Source organism: Aphanomyces invadans (assembly GCF_000520115.1).
Source record: "Aphanomyces invadans strain NJM9701 unplaced genomic scaffold supercont1.12, whole genome shotgun sequence".
Classification (NCBI taxonomy): Eukaryota; Oomycota; class Saprolegniomycetes; order Saprolegniales; family Verrucalvaceae; genus Aphanomyces; species Aphanomyces invadans.
The window spans coordinates 810,223-836,603 of record NW_008580157.1 but is presented as its reverse complement, the minus strand read 5'-3'; the positions used below and the strand labels follow the sequence as shown (position 1 = coordinate 836,603).

The window sequence follows — 26,381 nt, the reverse complement described above, 5'->3', positions numbered from 1 at the left end:
TATTTTCCGAAACTTGGTTTACTTCAATAAAGTATACCGCCGTTGGACGCATCCGTCAAATACTGTGACCATTTTGTGCTTATGTCGTTGTGCCGCCGCACTCCAGAATGCATCGTTCGCTTCATGCGCTGCGGCTAACATGCATGGTCGTCATGAGCATCAGGGGCGTGCAGATGTATACTTGTTACACGGCATCTACGCCAAAGCCGCCGCGCCGCTCGATGCCGTCGTTACGTATATAAAGGAATCGTATCGGATGTGAGCCGTGTATCCAAATGCCAACGTCCCGGCGTGGAATCGATCGGCCGTCGCGGACATGTAGACCACATGGAGACACGACAACACGTCCTTGTCTGCAATCCACGGGAGGAGATCGTCGAGGGTGTCAGCGTATCGGTTGTATTGCGCCAAGAAGGCCTTCTGGGCGTAGTAGATTGCAAATGCTTGGTATCGTGCAGGGAATTCCAAGTCTTCCTTCAGGGCAACGGGGGAATCGTTCTGCTGGACGAAGTCCAGGTACCCCCACATCTCAGGTTTGTGCATGGCCACGTCGCCTTGGGGACTCCACACCCAGTTGTCCTCGGGCAAATTCTTGGTCTTTTCGTATCGTCCATTTTTGACTTCCACGGTCCTTCATGGACACAAGGCAATCAACGTACTTCTCGCTCGCGTAGTCCTACCACTCGACGCGGGAGAAGTTGATGCGCCAGGACGAACCGAGCATCGGCGGCACGACCGCCGTTGTGTTCCAGGCCAGCGCAGCCAGCGGCAACGCCACTTCCACCGTCCAGTAATGCACGTGCTGATCTGGTGTCAACAGGTCAATTGAGAATGGTGAGAACATAAATTGCCTTACTCGGGTCGTTCACGCGGCCTTTGGTGTAGACGGCACTGCGGAGGCCCCATGGCAGCATATCAAATCCGTGGACTGGGTCCACCCTCGTGGAGTTTTCGGCGCCGCCGTCACGGTAAGGCTTGTTCAGGAAGAGGTTCCATGTCGTGTTGAGCGCATTTACTTCGAACTCCTTGTAATTGTGCGTCGTCCCCACTGGGTCGACAAAGATCTCAAAGTCGTTGTCGGTAAACACAACCGAATTGCGCTTCGTGAGGGTGGCCCATACATCTGTGTCTTGTATATACGCTCCCACATACAGGAACGTATCATCGTAACGCATCTTGACTCGAGTCTCGAACCACGGTTGACTCCAGTGCTTCGGGCCGATGATATCTGTGAAGGGTGCGGTCCACTGAGCCGCCGTCCACGCGTCCTCTTCCAACTTGCCATCAATGTGAACGTGCTCTGATGGATGCAAGTGATAGACAGCGTAACTCAGGGGATGATGCGCCGCGAACTTGCATGACTGACCCTCATGCACACGATGCCCGTTGCCATCAACAGACTGCATGGAAGATCCGGTTTGGAGTCACTTCGACTATCCGGATAATGCGTGCCTTTGAGCCAATGACGAGGTGATATTTGCGAACCCTCCGGATAAACCATTTTCAAAGCACAAAGCAATGAACGCGTTTGGTGGCGGGGCATCGCAAGCAAAGCCGCCAGAGAAGGGCTCGTTCCCTCTGGACCATTATGGCGAGTGCAAGACCCAGATGAAGGTAACGCGTGCATCTCTCCATGCAGAACTGATGTCGCTCCGTGGATGCAGACTTTCTTGGCCTGTCTGAAGGAAACGAAGAACAGTCACATTGATTGCAAGCACCTGTCGCAAGACTACCTGCAGTGCCGCATGGACAAGTACCGTTGCGCCGCGCGTCCGAATGTCGCACTGATGTGTGTATAATAGGGGTCTCATGCAACAAGAGAACTTGGACCTTCTTGGTTTCAATAAAGAGAGCTTCGAGAAAGCCCGTGCAAAAGCCGCCCCACTCGAAGGAGTCCGAGAGAGTACGTGCGACGTGACATGCATCCCCTCATGCGCCACCTTCGTTTTGATTCATAGAGGACGGGTTTGTCTCTGGACTTCGCGCAAAGGCAGGTGGAAAGTAGATCGCCGTCGTAATATTGGGAATTCCATTGCACTCGGAATGACCTCCGGTTTGACACTGTTCATGTTCTTCCACCAACCAGCATTACCATGCCGAGCCATTGATGTTCCCTCACTCCATGCACCTGCTCCTTTTGCATGCGCTATGAATTGATTTCAGTTCGCTGTACGGAGGTTTGGCTACCACCACAGGGCCAAACGCAGGTGAAATGCACCCGATGCATCTACCACCAGAGACAGTTGCAGACATGTCGACGACTCGGAAATTAAACAAGCAAAGTTGCTTCGATAAAAATTTAGTTGTCGACGGAGGCCATGTGCAAGATCAAGTCGACCAAGCGGTTGGAGTAACCCCATTCGTTGTCGTACCACGACACAAGCTTGACGAAATTGTCGTTCAACGAGATGGAGGCGTTGGCGTCGAAGATGCTCGAGCGCTTGTCCGTGATGAAGTCTTGGGACACCACGTCGTCTTCGGTGTAACCGAGGATGCCATTCAACTCGTTTTCAGAGGCGTGCTTCAAAGCAGCCTTGATGTCGACCAACGAAGCGCCGTTTTGAAGGCGGACAGTCAAGTCCACAACCGACACATCGGCGACGGGCACGCGGAAAGCCATGCCGGTCAACTTGCCGTTCAATTCAGGCAAAACCTTGCCGACGGCCTTGGCAGCACCTGTCGAGGCAGGGATAATGTTTTGGCCAGCGCCACGACCAGCGCGCCAGTCCTTGCCGCCACGGGAAGGACCATCGACGGTCAACTGGTTCGCGGTGGTGGCGTGCACGGTGGTCATGAGGCCTTCCACAATGCCGAACTTGTCGTTGATGACCTTGGCAAGAGGGGCCAAGCAGTTGGTGGTGCACGACGCGTTCGAGACAACGTTGGCCGAACCATCGTACTTGAGGTGGTTGACGCCGACGACGTACATAGGGGTGTTGTCCTTGGGGGGAGCCGAGATCACGACCTTCTTGGCGCCACCTTGGATGTGGGACAAGCACGCTTCCGTGCTGGTGAAGACACCCGTAGATTCGCAAACGTAATCAGCGCCGACAGAAGCCCAGCCAATTTCAGCAGGGTTCTTGGCGGTGAAGATGCGAACGACGTGGCCATCAATGACCAAGTTGCCGTTTTCCGCGACCACGGTACCAGGGTAGCGACCGTGGGTCGAGTCGTACTTGAACAAGTACACCATGTAGTCCAAGCTCATGAAGGGGTCGTTGATGGCGACAACGGTCGTGTTGGGGTTGGCGAACGCGGCGCGGGCGACAAGGCGCCCGATGCGGCCGAATCCGTTGATACCGATGTTGACTTGCTTGGTCATGGCGCTTGGAGGACTGGCAGTTCGAGTTCGACGGCGCAAAAGGAAGAATGAGCGGCAGGCAACCACACGCGCAGTCACTCGGGGATGCGTTGCTGACGTCATCCAATCAGGTTTCGTCATAATGTAAAAGCCAGCCAATCGCACAACGTGTCAAAAGTATCTGTTGACGATGTCGCATCACGGTTGAATTCCGCTTTTCGATTGGTTGATTTTCTTCATCGAGTGCGCATTCGACCAATCAGTGGTGGTCCCTTGCCTTTCTTTGTGCCAATCCGCACCCTGTGCGTCATCTATGTGCCATCCATTGTCGCATGTCGAGGGGATTCCGTGGATATCCACGAAAGATGACGACGACAGTTAGGCGCAGAGATGTGCCCGATCCACATCCAACGACGTAAGGAGCTACCGAGCAACTTGGCAACGTTATGGAGACGGGGGGGACGCTATGGCTGCCGTGGCTTCGTTTCGCACAGCCGACATGAAGCTCGCAAGTGTGACTTCGATCGAGTCCCTCGAGTGAACGCTTCCAGGTGGTGGCAAAGATGGTTGCAAGTACTGCGGGTGGTATGGATCGGGGTCCGGGGCGTCCAGGATTACTTGCATCCCGTCAAATGCAAACCCACACGACCCTTCGCCGCCTGTGGCTTGGCGAGGAGGCAGTTTGGGATACCGTTGGCTGAAGTGGGTGAGCAAAACCAAGTGCGCTTGCATTCGGCGACCGACGTTCAAAGCTTCCCCGACGGTGCTGTGTTTCTTCCTGATGGCATCGTCGTGCATGGAGTCTTCAAATGTGGCTTCGTGGATCAAGACGTGGGGACGGAACCCTTCATGGATGAGGCGGTCGCATGGCCTCGTATCACCCGAATACACCAACTTCATACCGGCGCGAGTGACGAGCACTAACCCGTACGAGTCGTGGCAATGGTGCACCGGTACACTCCACATGTTGAGGAACCCCGTGAGGTGGAGGACCATGGGCCGGAGCGCGTGTTGGGGATGGTTGAAGTCGGTACACGAGACCATGGAAACGCCTGTCAGCCACGCGGCCTGCCAGCGTGCCACGTACGCCAGCACGGCATCGGGGGCGATTATGACGATTGGCGCGACTGGCATGCGTGAGTGAGCGAACGCGCGATGGCGCTCGAGCAATACACGAAGGAGGCCGCAGTGGTGGTCGGCGTGTTTGTGTGACACCCAAATGCATTTTAGCGAACACAGTCGGGACGGCGTCGACGGGCCAAACTGCCGCCAGAGCTGGCCAAACGTGCCTACGACGGTGGAACTCGTCAAGATCGTTTTGCACAACTAGCGTACCTTCGCCGCAGTCAATCAACATCCCTGTTGATGCGGTTTCCTCCAAGTAGATCGCGCTGCTGTTTCGTAGCTTGGACGGTGCGGCGGAGCCCGTCCCAAGGAACGTCAACTTGGGTGCATAGCTGTGGTCATTTGGCGGTTCAAATGGCTGTGGCGGTACCGAGTGCGAGGAAGGTGGTTGTCGATGGTGGAACCCGACCTTTTGCCTCGCTTTGGCGACGGTGAGTTGGCACATTAGCCCTGGCTGCGCCACGTGGAACGAAGTCCCATCGCCAGCACGAATGACAAGGCGAGAGTGGTGGGCTGACGTAGACGTGGCAAGCGCGTGGAACGGTCGGGACAAGGGAAACAAGGACGAAGATGCCGCGTGCAACTGCAAGCGCAGGTGAGCTGATGCCACGAAGGTGAAGCCACACGCGCCGTGGTCGAACTCGTCGAGCAGCTGGCCATCGAAGACGAGGTGTCGTGTGGCTGAGGACGTGTGGTCTTTCACCCACGAGACGTAACTATAACAAACAACGTCAAATGATTCGCGTCGTCGTCGTGTGGGCTTACGTCGGTTGCGTGGCCAGGGAGGAGGGCGTCATGTGAACGACGAGGGCAGGACGATGGGCTGGGCAGCTCGACAGCAGCGATGTGACGTGCGAGAGCCACGATTCGTCGGGGATATCGACGACCCATGCGATGGTGTTTGGCGAGCCTTTGAACCTATGCAACCAAGGTCGAGTCCAAGCTGGCAGAGGTTTGAAGAAACGTACTCAAGAATATAGCAAAGGATTTGATCGTGCTGAATGGTGGACGGTCGAGGCGCTGCCGGCGGTGTCACGTAAACGTCGGTCATGCAGTCGATCCGGTCCGACTTCGTCTTTTTTGTGTCGGGGCCATCTCCTCTGACAGTGGTGGTGGAAGCTTCGTCGTCGTCAAGTGGCCGCTGGAAAGTTTGTCATGAGCAATATGTCTCGAGATATTGGCCGTACCTTTGCTGACACGTATTTCTGTTGAAGCATGGCTTTGAGTTGGTCTTCGCGACCGGCGTACATATGCAGGACTGACTGCAGACGTGGTACCATACTCGGGTTGTGACGAGTGTAAAAATGCCTCAGCCAGGTCTCGAAACCTTCGCTCTCTTCGTCACTCGAAGACGATGAAGCGAGATCGTTGGCACGTTGTTCGTCGGTGGCGTGTCTGGACGGTGACGAGGTGGGTGTTGACGCCTCTTTGGTGTGCGGCGTGTCGCTGTCGTCTTTTGAGTGCACGTTGACGTTGGGTGTGCTGTTCTTCGAGCTGCTGGTGCTGTCCTCGTTTACTCTGGGCGGTTCAACATCCTCGTCATCTTCGCTGGAGTCGTCAGAGCTGCTCTCTGGCGCCAATGGCCCATATTTGGTGACGAGCATGCGCTTGAGGTCGTCCTGTCGCCCTTGGTACTTGTTGAGGATTACTTGGACGTATGGCACTTTGGACGGATCTTTTGCCTCGTAGAACGCCTTGAGCCATTCCAGCATCGGTTGGTCTTGGGCGACTACTGGTCGTGACACAACGGTTGGAGCAGAACTTCGATCGGTGTTTGTTGGTTGGTTGGCAACGCCAAGGCACTGCCGACATGACGCAGGATGGCGTGCCGCGCTTTGATTTTGCCGCATTGACAATGGGGTAATGCGCACGTGGCGGTCCTCGACGATAGGGTCGTTGGTGTTGACCGTTGCGTGGTTGATGTGTGAGGAAGTGAGAGACTGAGCTTTCACGTCGACCTCTGTGCACGTAATAACCGGGTAGTTTCGCCGAGCAAAACTTTTGGTTGACGTCACAAATGCATGTGTGCCACCTGGACCGGCGATGCTCAGGTCTGGCGTGCCACATCCACCCAACGCCAAGATCATCCCAGGAATACCACTGCACGTCTACCCAGTCCCGAAGTCATCCCACAAGCCATGGACGGTGTGATGTACCAGTGGATCGAGTCGGGTGAGGAACATGGACGTGAGCGACCCCAGCTTCAATCCGTTCTCGTTGCACAGCCGCTGGGTGCCCTCCCCGCAGTTAAACATATACCTGGAGAGAAGGCACGATCACGTGCTGAACAACCAGGTTGGTTGGACTCACCGCTTCACCACAGTCTCATCGTCACTGTACACGCCGTGCTTCTTGATGCTAAACACGACAGACGACTCGGTTCCGTCGGAGCCAGTCCCAACCACATCCAAAGACACCTGGACATCATGGGCATGAGGAACGACGTCCATGGATCGCCGGCGATAACACGCACCGACGTCTGCATGTTATTTTGGCGAGTGTCCAATTATCTACTGCCCCCTGATTGGATACCGAGCAGCCAATCACGATGGAGGGCCGTGGACGTGAAAATGGCGGCGTCGCGGTGTTCTTCCGCTCACTCCAGAGCGCGCTGCTCAAGCAATCCAGAATGGCTGTTTGTGGGCAAGGACGTAGATGAGATCGTTCCCGGTCATGATGTCGAGTGGTTTCGGGTTCACGTAGGCAAACCCGTACGGAACAGGCCGAAGCGGCTCGGGGATTTCGATGCGACTGGTGGGGTTGACCAAGGGAGTCAGCGCGCCTTCCACTGGCGCGGGGGGAATCCGTTCTGGACTGCCAGTGGGGGACATCGGAGGCAGCGATGCCGACGGCGGTACTTCTGCGAGCGTCGTGTGATCGACACAGCGGTAGATCCCCAAGGTCAAGATGGCATCGGACGCAAGAAGGTGGTCAAACACGTAGCCAAAGGTCTTGCCAACAAAATCCATGGGCATTTCGCACGTGAAAAGGGCGCTCCGTTGAACAGCAGTGCGCGTAGGATTCCCCGCCTTGACGGGCGAGCTCACGTTTGGAAAGACGGCCGTGTGCTACGAAGCAAGCGTCCCGTCAGGTGAATCGATATTGGACCTCGTACAGCACGAAGGGCGGAGAAGACAAACTCGCGGACGATATTCTTGATCATGGGGTTGAAGAACTGGTTGATCATGAGACTGTCGCACAGCGACGTGCTGTAGGTCAAGCCCGACGCAAACGCTCGCGACCGCGAGAAGCTGCCCGCGTCCACGAGCGACAGCTCGCTGTTGGGATCATCGTCGGCCGTGAACCATGGCGTCGACCCAATGTTGTGCGAAATGAAATGCACGTTGGCCCTAGTTCAAGTCACGAACGAAAATATTGCCCATGCACCGTACCGATTCACGAGCTCCGTAATGACACTGGGCGCCCGAGCTGGACCGAGGAGACTCGTGATGCTCTTGTGGGTTGCAATCGACGACTAGACCTCAAGCACGTGAGGTGAGGGGGTGTGCACCACAAGGCGTACCGCATCCGCCAGTAATTCTGCACTGCTCGTTTCGGCAAACTCGCCACCGCCACACATGAGCACGATGCGCCGTGCGATTTCAATGCCACCGCGCTTGAGCGACTCCAAGCAAATCTTGGTCGTTTCGACAAAGTAGAGGTCCGCATAGCATGAGAGCGGTTCGAACGACTCGCGCGTGGGCAACTTGTGCGTTAAAAACACAATCGGGTGGTGCTCTTTGACGACCGGACTGCGGAGAGGAACGACAAAGTACTCCATGTGGTCGGGGAACGTCGGGGCGAGGAGGCAGACAACGATGGGGGCGGACGCGAATTTAACTTTGGTCGCATCGAACACGACGCAATCCTTCAGGCTGCGTTTGCCTTGCCCCGCGGGTTTTGGTTCCTTCGCCGCCCAAATCAACGTGCGCGAGTTGCGCTTCTTCTTCAACGCCTGAAGGCTCCCGCCATTGTTGCCTTTCTTCTTGGGTTGCTCGGACGCGACGATCGCCATGTCGTGAAAGCTGTCGGCTTTGAGCATGCTGTGGCTGGAAACGGCAGGCTGGAGCGTCTCCTTTGCCAGCGACGTCACGTGGTCCGCCGTCTTGCGATCCTTGGCGATGACGAATCCAATCTCGCCGCCGCGGCAATGGTACGTGCTCCCTGGGTTCAGCACGATCGTGCCATGGCCATCAACCGACTGCACGTGGATGGCAAACAAGATCACGCCATTGCATCGCGAATAAATCCAAGCCGACACTTCAGCAAACGTGAGTCCTTGTATCACCTTTCCATACAACGACGTTTAATAGCTTCCATGCCAAGCGCGCGTTTGCCACACCTGCGCAGGAGGAAGTTGGACCGAATACAACTCGTGGCTTGCGCCGTGGAGGTACCGCGATTCCCACGTGTCGTCCAGCTCGGTTTCGCACCTGCTCAACGCATGATTCATATGCGAACGAGTCGTTCCGTACCCCGCGGTGGTCGTGAGGTTGTAAATGAACGTGGAAAAGCCGGGACAGAGGCAATTCTGCGCCAAGATCGAGTGAATCACTTCCGAGAAGCACAGCACGTTGCTCTGGTCCACATCGTGAAACAAATGCTTGTTGGACGACAAGTGGAGCTGCGCGTATATCGGGACGTGTTTCGCGACGCGATGGGCCGCCATGGCGCGCATGAACGTGCGATGGTCCGACACATTCACGTCTTCCTGGCCGACTTTGCGCGTCAAGACGAAGATGGCGCTGGCCGACGCACACGATGCCCGCGCTGCGTCGTAGTCGTGCAGGATCGATCCTTTCAAGAACGTCGTGCGTTTCGCGACAAACGGATCGAGGAGCATCGCAACCTGCCCAACGACACGATGATGGCATGCTCCGTCAATGTACACGTACCAGATCGGAGGACGGGTCTTCGTCCGACAGGACGGCGACGCGAGTGTCGACGAGGTCGTGGTCCTCATGGAAGATCTCGTTGAAGAACTGTTCGATCCGGTTCGGCGTGAGGTCGCCGCAGAGCACGATGTGTTTCATGCGCTTGGACGGCGTCAGGACGGCATACTCGTACGCCGAATACGATCCGTAGATTTCAAAGAAAATCGAGAGCTGGTACGGAACGACGATGATCAAGAGCACGATGAGGAACATGACAAAGCACTTGGTCAGTGTGTTGTCTGCCGTGGGATAATTCATCGCGACGAAGAGCAAGAGCGAGTTGAAGCACGAGTTGAAAAACGTCCACTCGCCGTTGTACGTGTCCATGTCTCCATACGTTGTCTCGGCGATCTGTCGGCGAGAATGACGAGCTGCTGCAGATGGACAATCTCACCGCACCTGGATGACCCCGCCGGAGCAAAAGAGGAGGCAAAAGATTTGCAAGTACGCGTTCACGGCAAAGAGTGTGAGCGGCGTCATGTCGTTGTGGAATCGATTGATCACGCGACGGCCTTCCACGTACACCTTGAGGAACCGAATGGGGTAAATGAAGCGCCAGAACGTGCCCGACGTCCAAAAGTTGCTGAAAGTCGCGGTGAGTGGCGCCATGGAACGTAACGACAGCGACACGTACTAGTTGGGCATGAAGAACGACACAGGCAAGACGGGGAATATCGTGCCCAGGTTTACAAAACCAGTGAATGACAACATGTCGTCGAAAGGTTCGGTGGACAAGGCGATTCCGCGGAACGCAAAGTCGATCAAGAAGAAGCTCGCGATAAACAGTTCCGCGTGCCACAAGTACACAAGGTGCTATGAAGAGGCATTGGACATGAAAAGAGGAGAAATTAGTGCACCGTGTTGTCGGGAAGGTATGTGTACATGACGTAGATGCACGCGAACGCCAACGCCGACACAGCCTCCACGATATCCACGATCGAGCCAACATCGCTTTGGTCGAGGAACCTACGTCGTTGAAGTTTGACATGATGGAGTCACGGATATTCCATGGAGGTTACCGACTAAGACGATCGCGGCTTTGCCGACGCACGTCCATGTGGATGTAATCCCACGCATTTTTCTCGCCTTTCTTGTCATTCCACACCTTGTTCTTCGCAACAGCAGTCGAAGGCATCACAGGGCTACCTGGAAGACTGCCATACGTCTGGGCTGACGCTCGGTGGAGCAACGGTGATCGGACGTCAGCGGCAAATGGCACCCCCGCCGAGTACCGTGACTGCTGCAATGGGCTTGACGTTGAGATCGGAGGCAGTGGGGCCCGGGATGCCACCATCGCAGTTGATGCATCTTTCAACTCGGTACTTTGCAGGGGCGTCGTCGGTGCCGACGCGCCTGCATCCACGGAAGCAGTTCCATAGCTCGTCGCGAGCGCGGCAGGTTGCCTGCACAAAGGGCGGGACTCCATGCGTGAAAGATATTCTGGATGCAAAAACAATTTTTTTAAATTAAGAGCAATGTCCATAGAAAACATCAAGTAAAAATTGGGAGCTCCTTCAATAAAATCAGGTGCCTTCAACCAGAATGGAGGACGAACCTCCCGTAGGCGCATGAGGCAGCACCAGCCGCGTTTTGACGGGCTGCACACCACCGAGTGAGGCTTGCGCGAGCCAAAGTCGTGCGAGGAGCAAAAAGCGAGATCCTAAGACACTCGGCAAAGTTGAGATGTCCAAGAGATCACATTGAGTTTGTCGCCATCTCAGACGCACACCTCCTTCATCGCTCCAGACGCAACCGCAGAATCATGGAGAGTCGATTCAGTCGGTCCACATAGAAGTCTTCTTCTGCAACTCTTTGTTCTTTTGACTGATCGAGGTGGCGTTGTCATGCGGCAGCACGTTACGGACAGAGAGCTCATGCAAGGGAGACCGAGACTTTGAGGCGGCACTTCATCAGCTTGCACAGCACTGATCCATGAATTAACTGCGTGCATTGTCACGTTACTATGGTGCAGGGCAGCAGCATCTACTCGTCTAGCTTGGGCTTCTTGCCCTCGGGTTCTTGCTCGTCTTCTACTCTCGAAAAGTCAGAAAACAGGGACAACTCAGTCATGGCATACCGACGACGTTTACAAGTTCGTTCGGTGCGAGTCCTCGTGCACGGCTCTTTGGGCCCCAGTTCGCTTCGGGGTTCTTTGGGAAGCGTAGCGCTTTCTCCTTCTCGGCGGACGGCCGCTTCCCCTGGATAAAATCCTCGGTGTCAGGCAAAGCGTCCGCCCGTAGATGTGACAGTTCGTACCGAGAACTGCGCGTCGAAAGCAGGCTCCTTGGCCAAAATGTTCATACCAATATCGTGGTCGTCATTTTCGCGCTGTCAACACACTACTCAGTGTCTTTCGGAGATGAACGAAGGCCCACCTTCTTGTGGATGGGATGCTTCTTTACCCACGACCTCATGATGTCCCACACAACGTGGTTGGGTGCGGTTGTCTTGATGGCCTCGGGAACTTTGTGTGACTGCGACACTTTGTACCCAGCATTCATAAGGGCCACTTGCACTTGCTACGTAACCAAGTCAGCGTCTCCATCCGCCCTGTATAGCCCGTACGTCCATGCGAGGTTGCTGGCAGTGCAGCGTCTTAGACAGGCCAGGCAAGGTGTAGTAGAGCGGGGCATCGACCACTTCTTCCGACACTGACGTGAGGAGGCCATGGAGGCGGTCCTTTGTCGGGTACTTGGCCGCGTTCTTGAGCACGTGTTCACGAATCTTGAGGACGAGGTCCTTGTTGTGGAGCGGCGCCGACCAAATCGGCCCTATGCCATTCCTATATCAACCTTCGGTCGTCATGGCGGATTTCGCACCCGACATCTTGAAGCGGCGGCCGCACTGGTCGCACTTTCCACTGCCGACAACGTCGGCATCCTACCCCATCCTCGTGGTCACACGATGGCGCTGACGACAACAGAGCTCACCACAAACGACGCATGGTACGTCTTGCCGTTGAACTTGCCAAGCGGCTGCAGGTGAAAGCTGTCGCATCCGGTGCACTATCGGGCCGTCGTGAGCGCCCCGCCGCATTCCATCGACAGCGCCGTACCTGGTACACGTACGATTGCTTGGTCATGGATGCTTTCACGTTGACGGGGGATTTGTACACGCGGACAAACACGCGCACGTAAAAGTCAATGCTGCACGAAATGATGGGAACTATGTGCTTTTGGTACTTGACGGCCGCGGACTCGATCGCATGCAACACTACGAAGCGCCGATGACAAACGGCATGACGCGACGAGAGTACCCATGCGGAGTGCGTTCTCGTGGAGGTAGTTGGACTTGTACGGCACGACGCCGTAGCGAGAGAAGCACACCTACGTCTGGGTTACGGCATACGGCTCGACAAAGGCGGAGAAATAGGAGGGGACGGCGTACGTCAGGATCTTTGCCGCAGAGAACAGGCATGTCGGTGCATGTGACGCACAAGAGGCCGCCGTTCGCAATGGCTTGGACAGCGCCGTCGAGAAAGATGGACGCCGACCCGTACGGATCCAAGTCGATCACGTCAAAGTTGTCGGCTTCCTTTCGGTGACTGTACATGACAGCAGTCGCATCGTCTTCGTTCGGGATCAGTTTGTCCGTGCTCAAGTGGTTGTACTGCCCCACACTCGTGAGCATTCAGATGCAATGGACGAAGATGAACGTACTTCGATGTTCCGCTTGATCGAGATGACGGCAGCAGGGTCCAAGTCGTTGACAAGAATCGACTTGACGCCTTCGATTTCCTGCAAGTACCGGATGGAGCGGAGGCCACTAGCTGCCAGTGCCTCAAAGATTTTGAGGCCCTTCGTGTCGGCATTCTCGCGGACGTATGCTTGGACTTCATCCTCCGTGGGCACGTCTTCGTTCTTTTCACGCTTACGCTGCTTAAGGATTGCCTCCTTCGCTCGTTCGTGCGCGAACTGGTTGATGACGGCAATGGACAAGTCCCGGTTCAGCACCTGAACCTTGTTGTAAAAGACTTGGTTACCCTTGGGGAAGAGGATCTTGGCGCGACCTTCACTGATGATTTCGCCATCAAATTTGGCATCGGCTGGGGTGGTCATGATGGTTCGGGACGGTCGGAGGCGGCAGACAGAGCGGGAACTTGCGCGGCGCAACAACATGCACTGGAGGAATTACTGGTCGTTGGCTGGACCGAGGTGCTGCGATTTGATTGGTCCATTTTCGCTCAAGTCAGCCACGTGATTGGCCAGTGGCGTTTCAGTGTAACTGACACGCCACTTCCACGGGCGCGTGTCGGTAGACGCGGCGGTCAAGGTGATCAAACGAACGTGAAAGGTCAGCATGGACATCCTCGTCAGGATGGCCCAAGGACGTGGCGAGCCTTTTGCCACGTCTTGACCACCACAACATTCAGTATTGGATCCACGGGGCTGTCGTCCTCCACGCGTGGACGCTCCATCCGAGGGTATTTCACGGGTGGGGCATGCTCGGATCGATCGACTAGTTTCAGTGTGTGCAAAGCGGCTATCGCTTCATGGCGTATTGAAACAATCGTCTTGTACGATCGTGAACGATGCGTTGGGGTAAAGTATTGGTCGCGCGAGGTCACACCGTCGTCAGCCTCTCCATGCCGCCCTCCAGCACCGCAATCTGCGTGCAGGATGCGATGAAGATGCATATTCGAGCCTGGCCTTGACCAATTTCTTGGACGTTCTTGTTGTCCGCGCGACCTGCGACGCAACGAGTACTTCCGGATACCCAGGCGACGATGGCAATCGTATCCGGATTTTATCCCTCGATTTGGATTTTGAGCGGAGAGCTTGTGACACTTGCGCAGGTGTCGGCGTCGCAGGTCCAGCTCATTGCAACCAGATAAGACATTCCGATGGGGAACGTCGAATCCATCCATGGCGATGATGTCGGTGCTCACCAAGATACAGCTGGCAAGAACGAAGACGTCATTGACAACGGACTCGAGGAGCTCGAACAACTGCGAGAAGGATTCCGACGGGTGACATCACTCAGCAGAAATGCCCGACGGCAGCAAGGCATGGACAAGGATACGTTTCGAAACATGGTTCTGCAGGCATTTCCTCGTATGCCCAAGACGTTGGGGGAGCGACTCTTCGACGTGCTCAATACAGAAAGGTCGGGGCTTCTCCAATGGAGCGAGCTGCTGTCCGGGTTGGACCTGACACAAAACGTGCATGGGAACAAAGCGCTGTTGGTCGAAAATCAGTGCAAGCTCTTGTTTGACGTGTACGATCTCAGCGAGTCCGGGTTGCTGCAGCGCGACATACTGGATCGATTCACGAACGTCATCTACGGCGTTCGCGGGATTGCCGGCGCAGACGAGGCCTTGAGCGCCCTTTTTGACAAGCCTTCGAAAGTACCAAAGCAGTTGTGTGCATCACTCTCCATTCTCACCCATGCATTTAGGTTTCCGCGATAGGTTACGCCGACTTCTCCAAGGCGTACCTGGCAAAAACACCCGCCTTCCTCTTCACGTGGCTCGAGAAGTTGGCGCGCCACGTGGGCAGGAAACCCCATCCCGCGATACTGGACATTCAGGACCGGTACAACGTCGTGCGTGTGCGCGAACGAATCGAACGCAGCACGCTATTGACTCTCGAGGAAATTTGCAGTCTCGAAAAATGGTTTCAACGGTCGCTCAAGGGCCGTCCCAAGCTCGACACGACCGAGTTTCTCGTTGACAATTTGGAACGCTTCGTGTCTCGGCCATTCTGCGACCTCCTGGCCACCTTTCTCGGGAAGACACTCGACTTTGTCGGATTTTGCACTCTGCTGTCCAAGTTTTCCCGGGGCGACGACGCCGCCAAACGCTTATTTGTTTTCCAAGTCGCCCAGACGGATGGGCAGATCCCCCAAGACAGAGCGGTGTTGCTCGAGAAGTCTCTGTCGTCGGCGGCGCCCGATGTAACACTGTAGGACGATGGTTGAGTGGCATTTACGACCTCTTCGTAGGCTGCGGCAGTGCTGACCTCGCATGGGGCTGTCTTTGCCAATCTGACAGAATCCCAGTTTGTCGGCCTCTCCCTGGCGGGTCTCGACCAGCTTCTAGATCAAATGACTATCGCGGCATGCTGCCAATTCGATTGCTGCTTGAAGCCGCAAGACCCTCGCGTAGAGAACAAGATCGTCCAAGCCCGGTGGCTAGAGTACCAGCATCCGCATCCGTCGCATGTTCGTCGCCGTAGCTTCTACGACGCTCTCGTCAACTCTTGGACTGCATAGGTGTGGTACCTCGTTGAATCATCGTGGTGGTACAAGTGGTGCAGCTATACCCTGTTTCCCCACTTGAACGGAAGCAAAGGCGGCAACTTGGCATTCCCGACGCTTGCCCTCGACATCGTCCAGCAGTCAGGGCTGCACCTGCCAGTCGACCGCACAAACGGCGGCAACCCTCGGCCGGGGCCAATGAAGAACTGGAGTCTACAGTACCGACACGGCAGTCGGCGGCTCAAGCTCGACATGGTCGTGGGACAGCACTTTCACGTAAGCCGCCAAGTTCGCGTGCTTGAAAAATGCGTCCTGAGCCCGTGGATGATTGCTGCAGTTGGTCCCAGAGCCCGTGTACACTACACTTGGACACTGGTACGGCGGTGGCCCACCGTTCGGCCGAACGTACCTGCCGTCGATGGAGCTAGAGCTCTATCCACTCGTCCTTCGGGTCGGCCGGACAGACTCTCGTGGAGACGTCACGGTGAGTGGGGAAGAGGTCGTCGTGGGTCGATTCAGTCGCGCCCGCGCGATTCTTCAAGACTGCTGCCATGTGTTGATCGTTCGCGACAAAAAGACCCGGCTGTGGTGCACAACGTCCGTGTCCAAGGTATGCCCCAGCAGCAGGTTGGGCCGCAACTGACGATGGCAAATCCCCAGGTGTTGATGCCGGACGACGCGCTTCCTTTCGATCAGCTTACTCAAGACTCGATCTTGATTGTCGAACTCCAAGACTCGGATGGGTCGTGGCCGCTGTCGCAGGTACGTTTGACGAAAACGTCCAGGACTAAGGTATCGGTCGGCAGTCGGAGGGTGCACCGGTCTCGCCGAGAGCAGACTTTGTCAGGCCGCCGTCAACGTCGTATGGGCTCGTTGGTCTAGACAACCTAGGCAACACGTGCTACATGAGCAGTGCGATTCAATGTTTGAGCCATTCGCGGCTCCTTTGCGACTACTTTCGAAGTGGCCACTTCCGCTACGATTTGAACGTGACCAACAAACTCGGGACGCAGGTGAGCGACGTTCCTCTGCAACCCACGACCATGACACACCCTCCCTCCACAGGGCAAACTCGCGGTCGCGTTTGGAAACCTGCTCAACGTCCTGTGGAGCACGACCAAGAAGAGCATCGCCCCCGTGCAATTTCGAAACGCGCTGGCCAAATTCAACCAGCATTTTGACAACGACGACCAGCACGACGCTCAGGAGCTTTTGGCGTTCCTGCTCAGTGGATTGAGCGAAGACCTGAATCGCGTCAAGGAGCCACCGGCCCCCGTGGAGCAGCCAGACAGTGCCGGTCGATGCGATTCGGTCGTCGCCGACCAGTGGTGGCAAAATTACCTTCGTCGCGAAGTCTCGATCGTCGTCGCACTCTTCATGGGCCAGTACAAGTCCCTCTTGAGCTGCAACACGTGCTACTTCAAATCTGCGTCGTTCGAGCCGTTTACTCTGCTCCAGGTACGACTGCCGTTTGTTTTGGGACTGTCTTGCGAGTATGGCAATTAGTTGCCTCTGCGAGAGAGCGACATGTTTCCGCTTGTGCTCACGGTCGTGTTCCCCTGCGGTCGCGAACCTCTGCGCTGTACGCTCGATCTGAGGCGAGACGGAGTCGTGGCCGATATCAAGCGAGCGATTCGCCACCTCCTGAGCTTGTCGAACTCGACCGCTATCATGGTGGTTTGCATCAACAACCAGGACCATACGATTCAATCCGTGTACTCGGATCTGTTCAAGCTGAGCCAAATTAAAGAACAGGAGCACGTGATTGTGTACGAATTGGAAGTCGAGAAGGTCGCAGACGCGCCAGAGTCGTTGGACACGCGGCTGCATGTTGGCGACGCAGTCGGCGTCCAGAACGATCGAAGTGCCGTGCCGACGCACGCGCGGATCACGGCCTGCAACGACAACGGCACGTACGACATTACGTTTTGGTCGGGACGCGCTGATTTTGGGTATTAACGGCCTCGGCTTGCGCAATGGTTTGATTTGCCGCATGTAGGTACTCTCGAACGCGCCTCATTCACTACGGAGGTTGCCAAGTCTTCCTCTACTTTGTCCACCGACGGATGGAGAATGCCACCGTGTACTTTACCGATCCGAACGTTCTCCGGCTATTTGGGACGCCGTTGATCGTGTCCATCGTGCCGCAGCGCACGACCGGATATCAGCTTTACACGTATATCTGGCGTCGGCTTCGGCGTATTTTTCACTGGACGAGACTGCCGGACCCAGCTCAAATCCATCGCGTCATGACGCCCATGCCTAGCGACGTGGCAACGGTGGCGCTCGGCAAGCACTTAGGTCTTTCGACATGACCTGTGCCTGCTTGATTGAACAGACTTGTAGAGTTCACGCGGTTTGGCTTTTGCCTTCGCTTGGTCACGATGGACGGAATGGCGTGCTCGCGGTGTTCGTGGTTGAGTGGGTGTCGGGGGTGTTTGGTCAGTAGCCACCCCGACTCGTTGCTCCAAGTGTGTGGTCGCGAAACAATCGCAATCGATTGGGATATTCAAACGATGGCCGAGGACTACGATGCCACCGAAGCGAGCAAAGTGCAGGTGCGTCGCCAATTGTCTCTGTGCCTGACTGTCGTTCAGGTGCACGATTCGTTTGAGCAAAACCAACCCAAGGTCGAAGCCGTGCTGAGTCTCCATTCGTGCTTGAAGGACTTTACGGCCAGCGAATTGCTCGACGAAGTGAGCCATCGTCGCTCTGCACGTAACCACGTCGTGACAGTGTGTTTGGTAGGCATACTGCAGTCAATGTAAATCGCTGAAGCCAGCGTCCAAGAAGATGGACCTCTGGCGCGTGCCCCCGCTGCTTGTGATCCAGCTCAAGCGCTTTCACTACACAGCCACGTGCAGAAAGAAGCTCCGAAACTTTGTCCAGTTTCCTTTGAAAGGCCTCGACTTGCAACCGTACTTGGTGCGCACAACGCAAGACGCTGGCCTCAAGTACTGGCAGTTTCTTGGGGGCAAGCTCGCCACCCAAGAGTACCCGGCCGTGTACGACCTGTACGCCGTTGTCAACCACATTGGCGTCCTCGGCGGCGGCCACTATGTTGCAACCGTGTTCAGCGAAAGCGACAAGCGATGGAAGTGCTTCAACGACCATCTGTGCCGTGACATTGACGAAAAGGACGTCGTGTCGCCGTCTGCGTACATTTTGTTTTACATTCGACGAGACATGAAGGCGCTGCCCGTGCACGAAGTTTTCCCGGTCAATAGCGACGCAGCGGGACCTGCACTGAGCGACGACGACCTGGCCGCGCTGCTTCACGAACCCGACGCGTCTCGATGTGTCATTAGTTAATTCCCAACATCTCCAGTCCAACCGTCGGACTCAAATAGGTCGTTCCATGCATCGTCCGACTCGACTAGCTTACATCCAAAGCGGTGTTCGACCAGCCCCACAAACATCCGCACGCCTAGAGGCAGCACGTCGTCGTTAAAGTCGAACGTGTCCGAGTGCAAATCTCGTCCTTGACTGGCTTCGTTCGATGACGGCTCGTGGGTGCCCAGGAAAAAGAAGCACCCCGGACGCTCTGCCAAGTAGTACGCAAAGTCCTCGGCCGCCATCATGGGTAGGCCGTCCTCAGACACGGTGTCGACGACGGTGGATGCAACTTCCTGCACCACCTGCGTTTGGAGCGGAGCGTTGACCACGGTGGGGTAGCTCTCCACGAGTGTCACAGTCCCCACTGCGCCGTGCATGCGGCACGTGCCGTGCACGATAGCTTCCATGCGGTTGCGAAGAATTGCTGCCACAGCCGGGTCGAAGTCGCGCATGGTGCCACTCAACGTTGCCGTGGACGGAATCACGTTGGACGTCTCGCCGGCGTGAAACGTCGTGACCGACACCACGGCGCTGGCGTACGGCGACAGACTCCTGCTCACGATGGTCTGAAGCGCTGTCACGATTTGCGTGGCCACGATGATGGGATCTAGACACACATGTGGCGCAGAGCCATGACCACCTTTTCCAGTGACAGTAATACAAAACTCTTGCTCGTGGGCCATAACTGGACCACTGCGAACGTGGAGGTTGCCAAGGGGAAATGCGTAGTTGTGGTACCCATACACTTCATCGACACCGTCAAGACAGCCGCCTTCGATCATAGGAACTGCGCCACCCGGCCCTTCTTCTGCCGGTTGAAAGAGAAGTCGAACGATAGTACCCTGAGGGAGGATGTCGCGGCGGGCATACAGAACCACGGCAAGGCCGGCTAATGTCGCCATGTGACCGTCGTGGCCGCACATGTGGGCGCACTGGACATGCTGGGAACGATAGGGTAGATGTGGATTGTTCTCTGTCATCGGGAGACCATCCATGTCGGCTCGAAATGCAATACAAGTCACGGCTGTCGTCGAGGGTGGACCGGTCGACGAAGACGTAATGTCCACGACTAGTCCCGTTGTAGCACACGGTCGGATGTGTTCCTCGGGGATCTTCGCATGCTCGATCAAGAACTTCTTCACTCGATCCTGGGTTTGTGTTTCCTTGAAACCTAGCTCAGGAAATGCGTGCAGCTCCCGGCGGAAGGCGCGCAAGACAGCGTGCATCGTCGGGCGACGCTATGTGTAGGCAATGTGATTGACATACAGAAGTCCCCCGGAATAGCGAACCCACCATAAATTTATATCCTTTGAGAATCGATATGCAAAATACATAACTTGAAAGAGGTAATTGAAATTTTGAAACAATAGCATGACCAGAGAGAGATGTTGATACACTTGGTGATCTAACGCCATCACAGTCGTCGAGTCTACGACTGACCGTCGAGCAGAAACGCGCTGTACTCCAATATCATGAGTCGAATCCAGCGAATCATGGTGCTGAGTTGCGTAGATGGGCCCGAACTACATTTAATCTCCCGCGTGACCCCCCTAAGTCGACCATGTCCGGATGGCTTAACAACTTTTGTGAGCGCGAGCTCGCCAATGTCACCAATAACTCACGTAAAGCAATGCACTAACCTCACCTACCCGCCTTTGAAAGTCGAGGACGTGTACGAGTTGGTAGATAGTATGCGTAATTTGTAATGAAAATGCATCAACTAAATGTGTATGGTGTGCGTTTTGTCTTCTGGAGGTTGCCAGGGTATCATCCCCCTCTTGAATTCGATTCGAATTTGAGGTCCAATTTGCCATCCGAGTGCTTTTGCACAAAACCATATGGAAATTTCTTAACCAATCAAGTTGAAGTAACCCATTGAATATACCTTTTAGATTTTATAGTCTAATACCTCTAATAATGGATTTGTACCATGGGTTCGTTATTCCGAGGGACTTCTGTACTGACTACGTAGTACATCGTACGTTGGAGAATTAGTAATACTATTTGAATACTAGTCGTACTATTCGAGCACATGTACATTTTAGGCTTTGCAACCAATCAAATATCAGGAAACTTGACAATTCGGACGTCTGTCGGGCGCCCCTCAGTTGGAGTCCTGCCGCCACTGCCAGTGCTGCGACCATCGCGTCGGCGACTCCATACAAAAACGCCCACGACTACAACGGCGGCAAGTATGACAAGGACGGCAAGAACGGCTACAACCCGAACCTTTTGTCGTACGCCCCAGCGTGCTAGATCATTGACGCGAGGGACGAATCGACGGAACTGTCTCGCTGCAATGCTTTCCTGACTATAAAGTACTCGACGTGTTGACGTCGTATTACTCTACACGTCTGTGAAAGTAACTTGAGGTCGATCGCGTTCTTTACAGCGTGCGTGACGTCGTGTGCCGGAGCGGCAGTGGTGCAAACCACGCAGGATTTCCAAAGGATGGCTGGGGAAGTGCTCGAGGTCCGAGCGAGCCAACTTAAGAATGTGCGTATAGTGGCCATAACGTCACATTTGATGCGATTGAACAGTTTATACTCATCGGGGTACTGCCCCCCCCCCGAACGATTACTTTGTCATATCGCAAATCTTAATTCAAATCGTACATCCTGCCACAACCCCCGCGTCCTGAACGAAGGTTACGGCAAGAACTCGTACGCGAAGTGCCGTTCGGAATTCGCATGATTGCGCTGTCGCGACAAACGAAGTGACGGGCCAAAGCCTTGTGAACAGTGATACGACGAACAGCCGTGAGGAATATTTGACGTTCTTAATGCTAGTTTGTTACGCGTTGTATGCAAATAGCATCGCTTTGCCATCAAAGTCATTCGAGACCGAAGTCGGGTGATTATTTGCGCACTTATTTCTCGACCCACAAATGCTGTGATGCCGTGACTTCGTCATTTGGAATTGTCGCTAGAATCGCATCGATGTCGTCATTGTCCCAGCCATTTGCACAGAGCACTTCAAGGTAGCTGAGCTCCTTCCTGGTACTTTTCACACTAGAATATGATAGCGAGTGAGTTCTTTCCATCGTGATCGCATTGGCGCACAAGCGATGCATGCTGTCCAGGGCGGGATTGCTCGTCTCTTTGAACTCGAGCAATGAGATGTAACTAGACACACGTCAGCCAAGAACGAGGGGTTGTTCGTTTCTCAAGGGTGCCCACCGAGTTCCATTGTTCGTTGTCTCCTTTTGAATCGTACTCAGTATGCTTTCGCAGTGCTGAAGCTCTGTTCCCTGGATCCGCTGTGCTTCATCGTCACCTCCCTGCGATGAGATTTCATCCACTCTTGGCGACGACAGTCGAGGGAGCGCCCCTTGCTTCGCCTCGCTCGACGCGTCTCGGAATGACTTGAGCGATGGCGACGACGTTCTCTTCTCCACGGAAGGTCGCGTCGGGTGTATCGGCGGCACCATGTTCAATGGTGCCCAAATTTGATCAGTTATTGAAACTGCCACGCCAACAATTGGTTGATTTTTGTCCAATGCTATCTCTCTATTTTTATCCAATCAAATGTGTCTGCTGAAGTAAACTGACCAATGGCAGATCCGTCCAGAATCCACCAGTGACCTCGACGACCACCTGACTACTAACTAAAATGGACGTAATCGAAGTTGTGCCGTTTGCCGCGGCGCGGGTCCACGAGCTGCATGAGCTTCATGTTGGTAGCGGATATGAGCATTTGTCGAAGACAAGAATAGCAAGGCGTCGCAAAGATTTCCATCTCCGCCGACGAGCAAATGCGTACAAGTCGCACAAGTTTCCCGCACGTTTTCGAGTTAAACCCAATGCAACACGTCTCGACGCTGACGTCCAACGATGCCGCAAACACCGCCGACGACACATGCTTCGTGAAAAGCCGGATCGCTTACCGACACACCAATGGCATGCAAAGCGAATGAAGATGGGCAAGGTTGACGATGTATGGATTGCCTTGCATCGCCTTGACCGAGGCACGGCAGCCGCATTGCTCGCTCCCTCCACCGTTTGCGACACATCATACCTCTCCGTTGTTGATGTCCATGGGCTCAAAGATAGTGTTGTGGATGCGCTGGATTCCATCTTGGACGAATCTCTCTCTGAACAAGTTGTCAACGGTGGCGTCGAAGCAACGTGCATGGTATATCACGCCGATATGTTTCCGATGGAGGCGATTGGTCCTGCGCACGTCATGTGCAAGAATAGCGACAATTCTGCGGACGAACATCTCCACGTGTGGCTGTGGGTCTACCCAAGCATGATTGAACCTTTGCTGGACACCCTCGCCTCCATCGACGCGTAAGCTATTTAGCCGACATCAAAATCGTATCTCATCCTGTTGCAGGCCCAATGTCCATGTGCAGCGCCGTACAGATCTTAGTCGCTTTGAAATTCGTGGACCAAAGGGGCACGTCATCATGAACAAAGTGTTGCAGAACCACGATAAACTGCTCTGGACTGCCGCTCCGGTACCGTCATCCGCAGTCATCCAGAGCTGGCACTTCCTCGATCCGCGCCAGTCGCTCCGCAAGAATAAGGCTACAACGCCAGGGCTGCTTGATGCACCGCCAACATCGCTTCCTGATACTGTCGCAGAGTGTCCTATCTCAAACACGAAGTTTCTCTCGGCGGAACCGCCTCTGACAGACCTCAACGCGCGATTCGCTTCAGTCCTTCGATGGGCCTCCGACCTTGGCGCGGGATACCGCCATCATGTGGGAATACCTTCAAGACGGCCTGCTTCAGCGACTCGACACCAACGTGCAGACGCCAACACGTCCACCACCTCGATTCTGTGGGATCGCACGGCCATGCCGCCGCCGTTTCTTCCAGATCACATCGTCAACCAGCCAGCACGTGAAAGCGATGTCCTTCCGTCGTTCCCGAGCATCACGGTGCGCTGTGCACATGGATGGGATATCGTGGTGCACTCCAAGATAGCGCCGACGTTGCTGAAAGCGCTGGTGTTTGCAGGCGCATCGGCGGTAAAAGTCAACCATGGTCCCAATGGTTACGATTTCTATCCTCTAGATCGGACTTGCCGAACGGGAAGCTCTTCGCACGCGCCACCACTTGCTCAAGTACTTGTCGTTCGGCTCATGATGTCTCACTGACTACGCGTAGCTATCCGAGGGACTACCCCGATACCCATGCTGGGTGCCGGTACTGGGGTTCGATCAAAGCGACGAAAGAAGCCGCCGAAGCGGCCAAACCAAAAGCCAAACGAACTGCGTTCCAAGCGATGCAAGTCGCATCTCCGTTCGCGCCAGACTGGTCCCAGCTCTTTTCTGATGTATCGACGCCATTTTGCGTCCTCCGCGGGGCAGAGTACATGCGGCCCTTTCCATTTTACAACCCGTCGTCCAAGCAAGGTAGACCCAACGTACAATGGCAAGGTCAACCGTGTGCCGTAGAGCTCGCGATGGTCCCGACCGCCGTGCCGACGTTGATCTGTGTCCAAGTGACCTTACCACGACGGGGCACTGTGGACTGCAATGCCATGGTACGATGACTTAAGCCAGCCGAGCTGCTCTGGCGCCTGACGATGTCGTTCAGATGTGCTTTCCAACCGAATCGGATGTGGCCGAGTTTGAACGGAACGATCGCTGGCAAGGCGAAGTAGAGTTGACGTCGAAACAAGCCACGAAAGCGGCTCATCCAAACAGCACCTATGAGGTCAACATTCCCTCACTTGCTACGTGGCTAAACATGTCCGTGTCGCAGATGCGATCGGTCATGGGCTTTGTGACGTCCGTCGCGCACGTGCGGGGGTCGCAGCAAGCCGTCGGCTTCTGCCATAGCGATGCCCTGCAACATCTATTTCTCCAGCAGCAGAAGAGCATTCACGTGGGTCTGATCATGGTGCGCAACCCCACTTCCAGGCAGTACCGCCCGGCGCTCGTCACCGCGTGCGCTGAGTGAGACCTTCGTCACCGCACTTGATCCCATCTCTGTCCACCATAACGCTTATAATTCGACCGATCCTGGCATAAACCAGCACGTCTTTGCGGCCGTGTGGGTACGATGTTCACGCTGCCTGGACCAGCATGGACCGTCAACGTCTACCTTCCATGTAACTGTATAGTTTATTTTGACTAACTGAATTGACTGAATGTTGCCTTCGTCAATTACAGTTCGAAAAAGCTAAAATTTCAAAGAAACGTGCAAAACTACGCCAGTCAAAATATGCCAATATGCGCTTTTTTCGAGGGACCTTCCTTCGTAATCCTTCTTTTGACCACAATCCCTGCTGACCCATAATCATCGCCCTCCTCGTCAACAAGAGCGTCCATCGACGGTCGAGCCCAAGCTCTACGCACCCCCAATGAACTTTCCATCTTCCCGTAGGAGGTGGACGCTACTGACGCACTGCATCCTCCAGCTTCGTCGCCGCACGGTGAGGTGTCGAGTCTGGGGCGTGGGTGCTTTTAACCAATCATAAATGGATTCGATTTGGATTGGCTAAAATTGCTGGCTCCCCACGCCATCTCATTTGGAATTACGTCAAGCGCAGCAAAGGCACATGAGCGACTTGTATGTGTACGTGGCGTCCGCGGTCGTGGTTGCGCTCTCGGTCTACTTTTTCGCCCGACCGTCCGTGAACGAAGCAGACAAGGCATTTGAGGCACGATACAAGGCCATACAAGAAGAGAAGCGCCGCGCGGCAGCTGCCGGAGCTACGTCGATCACGACCTCGACCACGGCAGGAAGTAGCGCCAAGGTGCCGAAGAAGCCAACGTCGAACCGACCATTGGTCACTGTGTTCTATGGGTCCCAAACAGGCACAGCGGAAAGTTTTGCCAAGACGATTGCGACTTTGGGCAACGAACAAAAGTACTTTGAAACAGACCTTGTCGACTTGGAAGAGTTTGAGCCGACCATGCTCAAGACACTTGAGTACGTCGTCTTTGTCATGGCGACGTATGGCGAAGGCGATCCCACCGACAACGCCATCGAATTCATGAAGTACTTGAACGGCACGAACGAACAATTGGCTGACGACGAGTTTGAAAACGTCAAGTACACAGTCTTTGGGCTTGGCAACAAGCAGTACGAACAATACAACGCAATCGGTCGTGCAGTCGATTCTCTTCTCGCTAAGCATGGCGCCCAACGCGTTTACCCGCTCGGGGAAGGAGATGACGACGGCGCGCTTGAAGAAGACTTCGACGCGTGGAAGGAGAAGTTATGGTCGACGTTGCGCCGCGCCGATGGGTACTTGGAAGCCTCGGACGAAGAGGCGGAACCCACCACCAAATTCAAGACAAAGGCACCACAACTCGCGTTTGACGTCGTGCCCGTCTCGTCCACCAACGCTGCCAAAGCTGTGCCCGACGATCACATTCAAAACTCGACCAAGCACTTCTTCCACAACACAGAAGCAAAGCTCGTCGAGACTCGCGAACTTCGCCAGTCGACGTCATCGGGCTCGACGCTGCACCTCGAATTCGACATCAAGAACACGGGCGTGTCGTACGCAACGGCGGACAACCT

At 55.1% G+C, this 26,381-nt stretch overlaps 11 protein-coding genes across 13 annotated transcripts in view; 4 read left to right on the top strand and 7 right to left on the bottom strand.

Moving 5' to 3' along the window:
* Positions 1-37: 37 nt before the first annotated feature.
* H310_06805 (hypothetical protein) lies at positions 38-1,428 on the bottom strand. The gene is made up of 3 exons (XM_008871992.1): positions 857-1,428; positions 681-807; positions 38-631 (listed from the first exon to the last, which is right to left on the bottom strand). Exons 1-3 carry the CDS (start codon positions 1,404-1,406, stop codon positions 196-198), a joined length of 1,113 nt encoding a protein of 370 aa, XP_008870214.1. The 5' UTR covers positions 1,407-1,428; the 3' UTR covers positions 38-195.
* A 90-nt stretch (positions 1,429-1,518) lies between these two features.
* Positions 1,519-2,005, top strand: H310_06804 (hypothetical protein; the record flags this gene model as incomplete). The annotated part of the gene is made up of 4 exons (XM_008871991.1): positions 1,519-1,614; positions 1,665-1,753; positions 1,803-1,903; positions 1,959-2,005. 4 exons carry the CDS (start codon positions 1,519-1,521, stop codon positions 2,003-2,005), a joined length of 333 nt encoding a protein of 110 aa, XP_008870213.1.
* A 127-nt stretch (positions 2,006-2,132) lies between these two features.
* H310_06803 (glyceraldehyde-3-phosphate dehydrogenase) lies at positions 2,133-3,382 on the bottom strand. The gene has a single exon (XM_008871990.1). The coding sequence runs from the start codon at positions 3,320-3,322 to the stop codon at positions 2,300-2,302; it is 1,023 nt and encodes a 340-aa protein (XP_008870212.1). The 5' UTR covers positions 3,323-3,382; the 3' UTR covers positions 2,133-2,299.
* Positions 3,383-3,649: 267 nt separating this feature from the next.
* Positions 3,650-6,876, bottom strand: H310_06802 (hypothetical protein; the record flags this gene model as incomplete). Its single annotated transcript, XM_008871989.1, has 7 exons — positions 3,650-4,590; positions 4,637-5,142; positions 5,192-5,344; positions 5,395-5,567; positions 5,614-6,534; positions 6,583-6,685; positions 6,737-6,876. The coding sequence occupies 7 exons, from the start codon at positions 6,874-6,876 to the stop codon at positions 3,746-3,748; spliced, it is 2,841 nt and encodes a 946-aa protein (XP_008870211.1). The 3' UTR covers positions 3,650-3,745.
* A 165-nt stretch (positions 6,877-7,041) lies between these two features.
* Positions 7,042-10,786, bottom strand: H310_06801 (hypothetical protein; the record flags this gene model as incomplete). The annotated part of the gene is made up of 11 exons (XM_008871988.1): positions 7,042-7,494; positions 7,542-7,776; positions 7,819-7,901; positions 7,950-8,714; positions 8,769-8,859; positions 8,902-9,275; positions 9,322-9,711; positions 9,760-9,943; positions 9,995-10,173; positions 10,218-10,326; positions 10,380-10,786. The coding sequence occupies 11 exons, from the start codon at positions 10,784-10,786 to the stop codon at positions 7,042-7,044; spliced, it is 3,270 nt and encodes a 1,089-aa protein (XP_008870210.1).
* A 505-nt stretch (positions 10,787-11,291) lies between these two features.
* Positions 11,292-13,507, bottom strand: H310_06800 (N2,N2-dimethylguanosine tRNA methyltransferase). Its single transcript, XM_008871987.1, has 11 exons — positions 13,020-13,507; positions 12,748-12,969; positions 12,617-12,686; positions 12,416-12,573; positions 12,291-12,365; positions 12,180-12,240; positions 11,926-12,131; positions 11,736-11,879; positions 11,617-11,688; positions 11,438-11,558; positions 11,292-11,390 (listed from the first exon to the last, which is right to left on the bottom strand). The coding sequence occupies exons 1-11, from the start codon at positions 13,476-13,478 to the stop codon at positions 11,344-11,346; spliced, it is 1,635 nt and encodes a 544-aa protein (XP_008870209.1). The 5' UTR covers positions 13,479-13,507; the 3' UTR covers positions 11,292-11,343.
* A 613-nt stretch (positions 13,508-14,120) lies between these two features.
* Positions 14,121-20,147, top strand: H310_06798. Of its 2 annotated transcripts, XM_008871984.1 has the most exons (13): positions 14,121-14,707; positions 14,758-15,255; positions 15,304-15,522; positions 15,574-15,834; positions 15,896-16,168; positions 16,219-16,320; positions 16,365-16,571; positions 16,624-17,016; positions 17,065-17,510; positions 17,558-17,859; positions 17,905-18,116; positions 18,156-18,254; positions 18,307-20,147. In XM_008871984.1, exons 1-13 carry the CDS (start codon positions 14,204-14,206, stop codon positions 18,868-18,870), a joined length of 4,080 nt encoding a protein of 1,359 aa, XP_008870206.1. In that variant the 5' UTR covers positions 14,121-14,203; the 3' UTR covers positions 18,871-20,147. The 2 variants fall into 2 exon arrangements, with proteins under 2 accessions (XP_008870206.1, XP_008870207.1); XM_008871985.1 differs by having other exon boundaries at positions 14,758-15,522.
* H310_06799 (hypothetical protein) lies at positions 18,940-20,120 on the bottom strand (the record flags this gene model as incomplete). Its single annotated transcript, XM_008871986.1, has 3 exons — positions 18,940-18,985; positions 19,018-19,501; positions 19,556-20,120. The coding sequence occupies 3 exons, from the start codon at positions 20,118-20,120 to the stop codon at positions 18,940-18,942; spliced, it is 1,095 nt and encodes a 364-aa protein (XP_008870208.1).
* A 1,523-nt stretch (positions 20,148-21,670) lies between the features above and the next one.
* H310_06797 (hypothetical protein) lies at positions 21,671-22,345 on the bottom strand. The gene is made up of 3 exons (XM_008871983.1): positions 22,074-22,345; positions 21,957-22,019; positions 21,671-21,905 (listed from the first exon to the last, which is right to left on the bottom strand). Exons 1-3 carry the CDS (start codon positions 22,322-22,324, stop codon positions 21,764-21,766), a joined length of 456 nt encoding a protein of 151 aa, XP_008870205.1. The 5' UTR covers positions 22,325-22,345; the 3' UTR covers positions 21,671-21,763.
* A 133-nt stretch (positions 22,346-22,478) lies between these two features.
* On the top strand, positions 22,479-24,949 carry H310_06796. 2 transcript variants are annotated; one of them, XM_008871982.1, is made up of 7 exons: positions 22,479-23,186; positions 23,233-23,872; positions 23,919-23,968; positions 24,012-24,259; positions 24,302-24,390; positions 24,444-24,563; positions 24,612-24,949. In XM_008871982.1, exons 1-7 carry the CDS (start codon positions 22,507-22,509, stop codon positions 24,807-24,809), a joined length of 2,025 nt encoding a protein of 674 aa, XP_008870204.1. In that variant the 5' UTR covers positions 22,479-22,506; the 3' UTR covers positions 24,810-24,949. The 2 variants fall into 2 exon arrangements, with proteins under 2 accessions (XP_008870204.1, XP_008870203.1); XM_008871981.1 differs by having other exon boundaries at positions 22,481-23,186; positions 24,444-24,933.
* A 461-nt stretch (positions 24,950-25,410) lies between these two features.
* The window catches only part of H310_06795 (hypothetical protein), a gene marked incomplete at both ends in the record, with an annotated part of 2,560 nt that continues 1,589 nt past the window's right edge, over positions 25,411-26,381 (top strand). Inside the window, one exon of the mRNA XM_008871980.1 lies at positions 25,411-26,355. Coding sequence (XP_008870202.1) covers positions 25,411-26,355 — 945 coding nt within the window. The remainder of the gene's footprint in view (positions 26,356-26,381) is intronic.